Raw genomic sequence first — 12193 nt, forward strand, 5'->3', positions numbered from 1 at the left:
AGTTGGTTATATGATTGCCATTGAGGGATTGGCCGATCCAGATAAAAAGAAAGTAATGAACCCCTTTTGTTTTCTGGAGTGAGAGCTGTTAAGTTCCACTTTCAATGTAGCTAACTAGTGGGCAAACTGGATTCTGAAACGACGAGAGACATTTCAAGGTTCCATAAGCTGGTTCCTGAGCGAGCACTCAAGCTACGTAACTCACTCATGGAGTCCTTCCTTGTTCAATTGCGGTGCACTGGAGGAAGGAAATTATAGACCTTGGGCACCATCTCCTCTGAGGGTGCCCACGTCCAGAGAAAAGCGCATAAAGTGTCAGCCGCTTCAAAGCAGTCCAGCACCAAGAATAATACAAATTACTTCAAATGTGTCATTTCTGCATAATAAAAAAAATGACTTCAAAGGTAAACATTTCTGCAAATCAAATTCCATGGAGTATCAAGACCCAGACAATCAAGATTCAACTAGAGGAAAGCAAAATGGATAGCCTTTTCTGAGATGATTGAACATCATAGTGGACAATGATGAATTAAAACTAGTATGGAAATGAGCTCACCAGAATATACCTCGGTCTGCAGAAAGGAACATATTCCTGGTAATGACTCGCCAAATTACAGAACCAAGAGAATTTACACCTCATACGATGAAGACCCATTCAGCTTAGATCATTGAAATTGAGAAAAAATTTATAACACTACCGAGCCAAGAGAGCCAACAATGATGGCACGATGTCCTACAAAACCTGGGTATGACTCGCAATAGTAGAAAAGCATGGTAAGCTGGCCGTAAATTCAACCTTAAGAACAGACCACTGCAATGAATAGCCGCCGTAATGCCCAGTGCTATTGCACATCAACTGATTTTGAAGGCCCAACCATAGAATGTCGCCTAAGGAATAGACAACAAACTCTAATGTACGCAGCCCTATCAGACTAACTCACAAGTGAGAAAATATAAATTAGACTTTTACAAAATACTTATTTTAAAGAATTGCATATTTGTAATGGATTCTACCTATAAGGAAACTGACAACATTAATACAGTATAAAAACATATTTTATTTTTTACAATGTGGATATAAGGAGTGAACATACAAGCTCTATTTACACATTACCTTAAAAAACGTAAATCCTCAGTTGAAACCACATCGCCCTACTACTAGTCAGTCAAATATATTATAAATCAAATCTTCTCCACAATGAATGATACTAATATCACTTTCTTTACAGGAATTACAGAAATATAGCCTAAGGTAACTGCTTGTTTTTGGGTTGTAAAATGCAGTAAATCTGTGAATACAAAGAAATGTGTGCATTTACACAAGATTTAACGTTGTCACAGCAGAGAATACCATCAATTATGAGCCTAAAATAGACTACTGTAATTAAGACATCTACACATCTTTTTTTTTTCTCTAATGAAACATTTCAGCTTGAACTGTAGTCTTACAAATTGCACAAAGAATAAAGCATCATGTACTGTTGCTGTATATCTTTTCAAAGACTAGACTGAGGCACCACAACTAACAAACAACCATAACATTATTTTCCACATTCTTATATACTGTACTTGTATAACTTTTTCATTCAAAATTTAATCCAGTTTCGTGCGATACACAATTTAAACCTAAAATAAGTCTAATACAGTAGTATAGTTCTACAAATTTTTCCTGATTAAAAAAAAAAACCTCTGCAGAAGATAATTCATACATCATACATTCCTACAACTGAAAAATGATAAACATACCTCTGCAATGCTTAAAGCATTATTTACGTAAACCAGCAAACTGAAGCCACCTTTTAATAAGAGGAAATACTTTCATAAGCAACTACTTCAAACATTGTGAAGAATTGCAATTCAATTTAATGCAAGTGTTTTCATGCCACTTTTAGTCCCCCCCCCCCCCCCCCCCCGCCAATGAAAATTCATCGATTTCATTCAAGCTTTTAATCAAGACAATAGCTGCAAGTATATTTCAGACATCAAGCAAATATTTACTTTCAATCTCCTATCATTCACTTCTTGCAAGTATCAGAGTCTAAAGAACCCTTAAGCACTTAAGAAACTGGAAAAACCCTGTGGTACATCATGTGTTATATAATTTCTCTTCAAACATCAGAAATAATAGATGATGTATGGTTTATTGGTTCATTTTTCCGAAGATACCAAAATGTTGCAGAACTTTCTGAAGTACATCGTAACTTATTTTGTTTTCCCCCTTCAATAGTAATGCCAAAGTAAAAAATAGTCTTTCATATTCAGTATGTTAAACATTGAAGCAATTCCTAGAATTAGTAACACAAAATTCATCTCAAAAGCTATTACCATACAACAGTAGCTTTTATGATGAATACTGTATACAATTAATAACAAAATTACTAAATAATGTTATCAATTATATGAATATTGGAAATATTCTAGTTGAATTAGAAATGTAAGCCTTAGTACTAAATGCAATTCCCTTAATTTTAATGAAAAACAAAAAATTGCCATCATCTAGAGATGGATATCAAGTATTAACATAGACTTTTACACAAGTAAAAAAGGGGGCTATAGACATGGAAACAAAGTTGAACCACACACTAACAAAAAAAAAATCCAGCTTTAAGAGATCAAACAGTAAATTTAAACTACATACACAGTATTTTATAATCATAATTCTTTGTTACCCTTTCATTTCCCACCCCACCACAAAGTTTCTGATTTACAATAAAATTTTGATTTCTATACCTACCTTTTATCAGGATAAAAATATATGACATATGATAATATTTAACACACTTCAACACTTAACACCAGCTGATCCTCCATTTGCATATTAAGGTAGAACTATACTTTATATAATATGAAACATCTGTTCACCTCGGAATAAGGAACATATTTCAACACTGAAAGACTAAGTACTATCAAAGACCACATGAGAAAAAAATAACTTATTTCATACATTTTATGATGCCAGCTACATAAAGCTTCTTCATTAAGCAATCTTTTATCTTTACCCTAAAGAAAAAAAATTAGACAACTAAGTCTAAAGAAAAAAAAAAGACCAGGTAAAAATATGAAAGTCAACTGCCAACACAAAAAAAAAATTCAAACAAATATTAAAGATGTAGTGGCAAACTTAAAACACTAGTTAATGCCAATATTCCTTGACAAATTAAACAGTCCTTAGATACAATAAATGAGGGGAACTTAAAGGTTTCCAATACATGATGTAATGGTCCAACCCAACCACTTCCCATTCAAATATCATTGACCAAATACTTCTTGTGAAGCATAAACCATGTAAAGGAAACCATCTTCATGGTGATGGTGCTGGTAAACCTGCAATAAATATTTTTTATTACTATTACATTTAACAAAATAATGCTTACACTATTTTCACATCAATAGCCAGAAGAAAAAGTACAAAGATACATGGTAATTACATAACTATCACAAAAATATTCCTCAGTACCATTTTAGATTAGATTTTTTAAGGAAGAGTTCAAAATTTTCATGATGGTAATGAAATTGAGATCTGAAATTTTCTTCTATGATCAATATCATGTATCTCGTATCTCCCGCTAAGTAACCCTGAGCAACTTGAACCGATATAAAATTACATAAACCTGCCTTTACGGTATGGGATTGGAGAAAAGTATTAAAGAACCTAAAAAATACAAATCAATAACACAAACATGTCAACTTTTACTTCCCACTTTCCAGCACAACAATATTACAAATTTCAAGTAATTTATATTATTCCTAAAAGTACTTAGCTCGAACTACTTTCTTTGGAGGAGTATCTGGGATCTCCTCCTTAACCAACCAAGAATTTTGTGTAATTCCCCCTCTCTCCGTTACTTTGTCGGGGCGCTCTGGGGCTGAAGGATACGCGACCCGGGGTCAGCGCACCCCGCTGACCAAGGGTGCGCTGCTAGATCTGCGTCATCAGTAAGCGTATGTTTAAGTACTACTCAAACTCCTGTAAGATACTCGGGGTAGGATGGGTGGGCAATAACCCGAAAGTAGTTAGAGGTAAGTACTGTTAAGAAAAATACAAATTACTTAAAATTTGTGATTTGTTCCAACACGGAGTACTTACCTCGAACTACTTTCTTAGGAGACTTATACTTTAGGAGGAGGGAGTGGCTTACAAACCGGAATATCCCATAACATCCTGGGGCATGGGACCTAGATAGGAGGCTAGATCTAGACGACCCAGTGGAAAGGTAGGAGAGTCGGGGAAAGCACGCAAAAGTCTACCTTATGTACAACTCGTCTTTATGTATAATCCGGACATGGTTTTCCACAGCATCCATCTCTCAAATGGTAGGAGGATAGGAAAGGGGGGAGTAAGGAGGAACTTGTGTCGCTTGCGATTACTTCCCACGGGCTACCCGGGGCCTTAACCACTAAACTTGTTGCATGGCGGAAATTACTGGCCCAATGGAGAAGGCATCCAGGGATTTTCTCGTACAGTCTTTCAGATAGTGGGCCGTAAAGGTGGATTGTCTGGTCCAAGTACCTGCTCGCATGATTTGGCCCACTGCCATGTTGGTGTCAAAAGCTAAGGAAGTGCTAAGGCCCCTAATATCATGGGGTTGAGGGGTCCCAGGCACCGCGGATCCATCACTGTCGTAAGCCCTCTTGATAACTTGCCAAAGCCAGAAAGAGATTGTGTTTTTAAATACTGCCCTCTTGACTGGGCCGGAAGAGACAAACAAACTTTTGATGGCTGGAATGAGTTTAGCTGTCCTACTGAGGTATTTCCTGATTGTTCTCACTGAGCACAAAAGCAAGTCTTCCGGGTTGTCAGAGTGAGGAATTGCTGGAACTGAGAACTCTTCAAACCTAGGATCCGCAACTGCTGGGTTCTGGGCCTTGGCCACGAACTCGGGTAAGAACTTGAATGACAGTTCCTCCTACCCTTTCGAGTGCGAGACTTAGAAAGACAAGCCGTGGAGCTCACTCACCCACTTGGCTGAGGCTAGAGCTAGTAAGAACAGTGTCTTGAGGGTGAGGTCTTTATCTAGAATGTCCTTAAGGGGTTCAAAGGGAGGCCTCGAAAGAGCCTTGAGGACCTTGGCCACGTCCCACTGCGGAATCCTAGAGGAGCATGGAGAACAAGACTGCTCGAAACTCCTGATGAGCATGGAGATGTGGCGAGATGCCCCTAGGTTGATGCCTCCGAGTTGGAAAACCTGCCCCAGTGCCGCCCAGACTCCTTTGATGGCTTGAATAGAGACTCCCAGGTCGTCCCTCAAGTGAACCAGGAAGTCTGCAATTCTGTGGACTGAAGCATCTCAGGGCCTCAGATTCTGTGTGGCACACCACTTCACGAATCTGGCCCACTACACACGAGGACTTTCGGAGATACCCCGACATTCTGGAAGCTGTCTTCTCCGAGAACCCTTCTTTCCTTAGCAGGCGCTTGATAACCTCCATGCGTGTAGCCTCAGGCACTGGGGGTTTTCGTGCAGCCTTCGGAAGTGTGGCTGACGTAACAGATCTTCTCTTGCTGGAAGGGGCCATGGAGGGAGTATGGCCAGGTCCTGGAGATCCGCGAACCAATCCCTCTCCGGCCACCAGGGCGCTACCAAGTCATCTTTGTAGCCCTTGACTGCCTTAGTCTGTTGAGTACCTCCCTGAGGATCCCGAAGGGAGGAATAGCGTACACGTCTGAGGCCGTCCCACGAGTGCTGAAAGGTGTCCTCGAACGCTGCCGTCAGGTCTGGTACCGGAGAACAGAACACGGGTAACTGAGCATTGAGCCTTGTAGCGAACAGGTCTATTACCAGTGAGCCCCACAACTGGAGAACTTCCTGTGCCACCTGAGGATGCAGAGACCATTCCGACCCTACTACTTGCCCTGTCCTGCTGAGGCCATCGGCCAGAACGTTCTTCTTTCCCGGAATGAACCTGGCTGTAAGAAGGTTGTTAGTTCTTTTCGGCCCATTCCAGGATTTGAGCTGTGAGGGCGCACAGTTCTCTTGATCTCAGGTCTCCTTTCTTCTTTATGTATGCAACTATTGTGGCGTTGTCGCACATGAGGGCTACCGAGTTTCCCCGAAGGAGAGGGCCGAACGTTGCGAGGTCCGTTTGCACTGCCTTGAGTTCGAGCAGGTTTATATGCAGGGTCTTTTCCTCTAGGGACCACTTTCCCACTGCTGTTTCTACGAGTAGATGGGCTCCCCACCCCTCCTTTGATGCGTCCGTGAAGAGCAGCATCTCCGGAGGAGCGGACGCGAACGGTATTCCTTTCAGTGTGTTCTTCCTGTCGGACCACCAGAGGAGGATGTTCTTGGAGGCCGGGGTCATCCTGACTGCGTTCAGCGGGGATTCCCCTGGCGACCAGAGGTCCTTCAGATTCCACTGGACTGGTCTCAGCTTGAGCCTCCATTGAGGAACCAACTTCTCCAATGAGACCAGGTGTCCCACGAGTCTCTGCCAATCCTTGGCCCTCATTGGAGTGTCTGCTAGAAATGGGCGAATCACTTGGTCTAGGTTGTTCAGCCTCTCCTGGGAGGGGAAATGCCTCTGAGGCTGAAAGCAGCAACCAGTCGTCGAGGTATCTGATCAGCCTGATGCCCTGTTTGTGTGCCCAGACTGATACCAGGGTGAACACACTCGTGAACACCCGAGGTGCTGTTGACAGGCCCAAGCAGAGGGTCTTGAACTGCAGGGATTGGGATCCCCATTTTACTTTGAGGAACTTCCTGCTGGAGGGGGTGTACGGGGATTTGAAAGTAGGCATCCTTGAGATCTAGAGACATCATGAAATCCCCTTCTCTCAGGGCTGCCAGCACCGACTTCGGCATGCCCACCTTGAAGGAGGTCTTCTTGACAAACTTGTTAAGGGCCAAGAGGTCGATGACTAGCCTCCAGCCTCCTGTAGCTTTCTCCACCAGGAAGAGCCTGCTGTAGAACCCTGGGGATGATTTCTGGAAGAGTTGTAGAGCTCCCTTGCTCAACATGGCTGCCACCTCCCCCTGCAGGGCTGCTCTCTTCTCGGGATCCTTGGGTGTCAGCCATTACGCCCGATGTTCTGGGATCAGAGGGGGCGGTTCCGACAAGAAGGGAATTCAGTATTCCTCCTCAAGGACTGTCACAGACCAGGGGTCCGCCCCGTTGTCTTGCCACGCTTGCCAATAATGTTTGAGGCATCCCCCAACCTGAGGCGTGGGAAGGTGTGGGGGGCCTCTCTCCCCCTATCTCCTTCTGGGGAGACAGTTAAGTACTGTGTCCCTCCTCCTCAGAACCCAGTTTGCCGTCTGGGTCAGGGACTAGAAGGTGAGGAACTTCATCCCCCCCCCCTTCTGTGTGGGAAGGTGTGGGGGGCCTATCTCCTTGGGAGACGGTTAGAACGGCCTCTCCTTAAGCCAGAATATTTTAGTCTAAAGGAGGCCTGGACTGGAGCACTGCCCCTGCGGGAGGGCCGTGGGGATTAGTGCCAGGAAGGGGAGGCGGCCTCCTGTCTAGCCGGAGGCGTATGCAAGTAGGCCCGTCCGCTGATGGTCTCCTGTGTGGAGGATGTCTTGCCGTCAACTGCCTGGCCTCGGACGCATTTTTCAACTTCCCCACTCTCTCCAAAGTCTCAGCTACCGCCTGGGCAGTCTGTTAAGTGCTGTGTCCCTCCTCCTCAGAACCCAGTTTGCCGTCTGGGTCAGGGACTGGAAGGTGAGGAACTTCACTGCCCCTGCGGGAGGGCCGTGAGGATTGGTGCCAGGAAGTGGAGGAGGCCTCCTGTTTAGCCGGAGGCGTAGGCAGGTAGGCCCCGTCCACTGATGGTCTCCTGTGTGGAGGACGTCAGCCGTCAACTGCCTGGCCTCGGATGCATTTTTCAACTTCCCCACTCTCTCCAAAGTCTCAGCTACCGCCTGGCCAGTCTTCTAAGTACTGTGTCCCTCCTCCTCAGAACCCAGTTTGCCGTCTAGGTCAAGGACTGGAAGGTGAGGAACTTTACTGCACCTGCGGGAGGGCCGTGGGGATTGGTGCCAGGAAGGGGAGGCGTAGGCAGGTAGGCCCCGTCCGCTGATGGTCTCCTGTGTGGAGGACGTCTTGCTGTCAACTGCCTGAGCTCGGACGCATTTTTCAACTTCCCCACTCTCTCCAAAGTCTCAGCTACCGCCTGGCCAGTCTGTTAAGTACTGTGTCCCTCCTCCTCAGAACCCAGTTTGCTGTCTGGGTCAGGGACTTGAAGGTGAGGAACTTCATTGCCCCCCCCCCCCCCCTCAGTCCAGGTAGGAGCTTGAAGGACCCTTGGGCTCTTAGGGAGTTCTTAGGCCCCGCAACAAACCGATTGATGGGCTCCATGCCCAGGGAAACGTCAGGCGCTAAGGGTAGGGTCAAGGATGGCTTCTGTTGCACAGGATTGTCTACCATCCTACCCAAACCCGAAAGCCAAGCCTACTCCGATGAAGGTTGGGGCTCGTCCAGTCTGTGGTGGTGCCGTATTAGGGCCAGGACCTTCCTGTATGAGGACACCTCGTCCGGGGAGCACTCGCCGGTGTCTAGTAATTCTTCCACCACCGAAGGAGAGGGCCAAACGTTGCGAGGTCCTTTTGCACTGCCTTGAGTTCGAGCAGGTTTATATGCAGGGTCTTTTCCTCTAGGGACCACTTTCCCACTGCTGTTTCTACGAGTAGATGGGCTCCCCACCCCTCCTTTGATGCGTCCGTGAAGAGCAGCATCTCCGGAGGAGCGGACGCGAACGGTATTCCTTTCAGTGTGTTCTTCCTGTCGGACCACCAGAGGAGGATGTTCTTGGAGGCCGGGGTCATCCTGACTGCGTTCAGCGGGGATTCCCCTGGCGACCAGAGGTCCTTCAGATTCCACTGGACTGGTCTCAGCTTGAGCCTCCATTGAGGAACCAACTTCTCCAATGAGACCAGGTGTCCCACGAGTCTCTGCCAATCCTTGGCCCTCATTGGAGTGTCTGCTAGAAATGGGCGAATCACTTGGTCTAGGTTGTTCAGCCTCTCCTGGGAGGGGAAATGCCTCTGAGGCTGAAAGCAGCAACCAGTCGTCGAGGTATCTGATCAGCCTGATGCCCTGTTTGTGTGCCCAGACTGATACCAGGGTGAACACACTCGTGAACACCCAAGGTGCTGTTGACAGGCCCAAGCAGAGGGTCTTGAACTGCAGGGATTGGGATCCCCATTTTACTTTGAGGAACTTCCTGCTGGAGGGGGTGTACGGGGATTTGAAAGTAGGCATCCTTGAGATCTAGAGACATCATGAAATCCCCTTCTCTCAGGGCTGCCAGCACCGACTTCGGCATGCCCACCTTGAAGGAGGTCTTCTTGACAAACTTGTTAAGGGCCAAGAGGTCGATGACTAGCCTCCAGCCTCCTGTAGCTTTCTCCACCAGGAAGAGCCTGCTGTAGAACCCTGGGGATGATTTCTGGAAGAGTTGGAGAGCTCCCTTGCTCAACATGGCTGCCACCTCCCCCTGCAGGGCTGCTCTCTTCTCGGGATCCTTGGGTGTCAGCCATTCCGCCCGATGTTCTGGGATCAGAGGGGGCGGTTCCGACAAGAAGGGAATTCAGTATTCCTCATCAAGGACTGTCACAGACCAGGGGTCCGCCCCGTTGTCTTGCCACGCTTGCCAATAATGTTTGAGGCATCCCCCAACCTGAGGCGTGGGAAGGTGTGGGGGGCCTCTCTCCCCCTATCTCCTTCTGGGGAGACAGTTAAGTACTGTGTCCCTCCTCCTCAGAACCCAGTTTGCCGTCTGGGTCAGGGACTAGAAGGTGAGGAACTTCATCCCCCCCCCCTTCTGTGTGGGAAGGTGTGGGGGGCCTATCTCCTTGGGAGACGGTTAGAACGGCCTCTCCTTAAGCCAGAATATTTTAGTCTAAAGGAGGCCTGGACTGGAGCACTGCCCCTGCGGGAGGGCCGTGGGGATTAGTGCCAGGAAGGGGAGGCGGCCTCCTGTCTAGCCGGAGGCGTATGCAAGTAGGCCCGTCCGCTGATGGTCTCCTGTGTGGAGGATGTCTTGCCGTCAACTGCCTGGCCTCGGACGCATTTTTCAACTTCCCCACTCTCTCCAAAGTCTCAGCTACCGCCTGGGCAGTCTGTTAAGTGCTGTGTCCCTCCTCCTCAGAACCCAGTTTGCCGTCTGGGTCAGGGACTGGAAGGTGAGGAACTTCACTGCCCCTGCGGGAGGGCCGTGAGGATTGGTGCCAGGAAGTGGAGGAGGCCTCCTGTTTAGCCGGAGGCGTAGGCAGGTAGGCCCCGTCCACTGATGGTCTCCTGTGTGGAGGACGTCAGCCGTCAACTGCCTGGCCTCGGATGCATTTTTCAACTTCCCCACTCTCTCCAAAGTCTCAGCTACCGCCTGGCCAGTCTTCTAAGTACTGTGTCCCTCCTCCTCAGAACCCAGTTTGCCGTCTAGGTCAGGGACTGGAAGGTGAGGAACTTTACTGCACCTGCGGGAGGGCCGTGGGGATTGGTGCCAGGAAGGGGAGGCGTAGGCAGGTAGGCCCCGTCCGCTGATGGTCTCCTGTGTGGAGGACGTCTTGCTGTCAACTGCCTGAGTTCGGACGCATTTTTCAACTTCCCCACTCTCTCCAAAGTCTCAGCTACCGCCTGGCCAGTCTGTTAAGTACTGTGTCCCTCCTCCTCAGAACCCAGTTTGCTGTCTGGGTCAGGGACTTGAAGGTGAGGAACTTCATTGCCCCCCCCCCCCTCAGTCCAGGTAGGAGCTTGAAGGACCCTTGGGCTCTTAGGGAGTTCTTAGGCCCCGCAACAAACCGATTGATGGGCTCCATGCCCAGGGAAACGTCAGGCGCTAAGGGTAGGGTCAAGGATGGCTTCTGTTGCACAGGATTGTCTACCATCCTGCCCAAACCCGAAAGCCAAGCCTACTCCGATGAAGGTTGGGGCTCGTCCAGTCTGTGGTGGTGCCGTATTAGGGCCAGGACCTTCCTGTATGAGGACACCTCGTCCGGGGAGCACTCGCCGGTGTCTAGTAATTCTTCCACCACCTGATCCTCCGTGTCGGTAGCATCCTCGAACACGGGGAGATCCGTGGGAGCAGAGGTATCCCTTCTGTCTTGTCGTGATGGAGCGGCTGTCTCCGTCACGGTAGGAGCCGGCGGGGCGGAGGTAGCCGCATGGGTCTACCCCCTCCCGGGGAAATCTGTAGAGAACTACTTGACAGTAGTGGCAGCGGCAGTTTCCGTGACTTGTACGGAGCCGGTGCGACGAAGCGGGTAGTAGCCGAGCTGCTGGGTCTCATGCGCAGTTGTCCCCGTAGGACGGATGGAGCTGGTGACTTGACGGGCAAGGACAAGGGAAAGTGTGCCAACGGCTGCACCAGACGGGCGGGCAGAACCGAAGACACACTGGGCAAGGTCGCGGAAGCGGCTCCAGCGGCCACCGAGGCAGGCACTGGAGCGGCAGCCGCCCTGCTCGACCCGCAAGGGGGAAAAGCCACTCTGTAAACTTCTTCCTGGAAGAACTCTTTTTCTTGCTCCTTCTCCTCATGGTCTTCGCCTTCTTCCTCGCAGGGCTTGTGTAAGAGCTCACCTTCCTTCTGGATCTTTTCCGCTTCTTCCTAGTGTCCCGGTCGCTGGAGTCCTCCGACGAGGAAGACGAAGAGGAGGAGGAGCTGTCAGAGTCCTCCGTATCTTCCACTACCGTTCTCTGGGCCCTTGGTCTGGATACCGGGGTAACGGGCTGCAGAAAGTCCGACGGAAGCGTTGCTGAGGGCGCCGGGGGCGTGCGAAGTGCGCCCCGAGAGGCAAACCAGGCCTCAAACTCCTCTTCTAGACGCATGGGGAACCTGAAGGGCGTCCTCGGCGCTGTCCAAACAATGGAGTCGGGATCCAATGAGCACGTGGCCCTCCTTTCTTTGTCACGGCCGCCCCCAGAACCCGCTGTACCTGTAAACCACTGCCACGATGGAGGGGTAGGAGCTGTTTCAGGCCTCCCCCACACCGGGTCTTCTTCACTGGAGACGGGTCCTGCGGGCACCAGGACCTCGTCCACGGCACACACTTCCGCCACACTAGCAGACCCCCCACTTGTCTGCGTAGGCCCCACACAGAAAGAATCTCCGACATCAGACTCATGGGGAACGGCAATGGGCCGTTTCCCCGCAACGGACTTACCTCGCCCCGTACTCTGGGTAGGGGAAGTTGAAGGAGAACCTCTCTCCGAGGGCGCTGAGGGCAACGTCAATGGCGAGGTGAGGCCCGCCTTC

General features: G+C 49.0%; 1 protein-coding gene across 1 annotated transcript in view; it reads right to left on the reverse strand.

Annotated features, from left to right (window-relative positions):
- Positions 1-2425: 2425 nt before the first annotated feature.
- Positions 2426-12193, reverse strand: part of LOC137655699 (microtubule-associated proteins 1A/1B light chain 3A-like) — a 53290-nt gene continuing 43522 nt past the window's right edge. Inside the window, exon 4 of the mRNA XM_068389688.1 lies at positions 2426-3324. Within this exon, the coding sequence (XP_068245789.1) occupies positions 3250-3324 (75 nt within the window). The 3' untranslated portion in view covers positions 2426-3249. The remainder of the gene's footprint in view (positions 3325-12193) is intronic.

This window comes from Palaemon carinicauda, chromosome 16 (assembly GCF_036898095.1).
Source record: "Palaemon carinicauda isolate YSFRI2023 chromosome 16, ASM3689809v2, whole genome shotgun sequence".
NCBI classification, from domain to species: domain Eukaryota; kingdom Metazoa; phylum Arthropoda; class Malacostraca; order Decapoda; family Palaemonidae; genus Palaemon; species Palaemon carinicauda.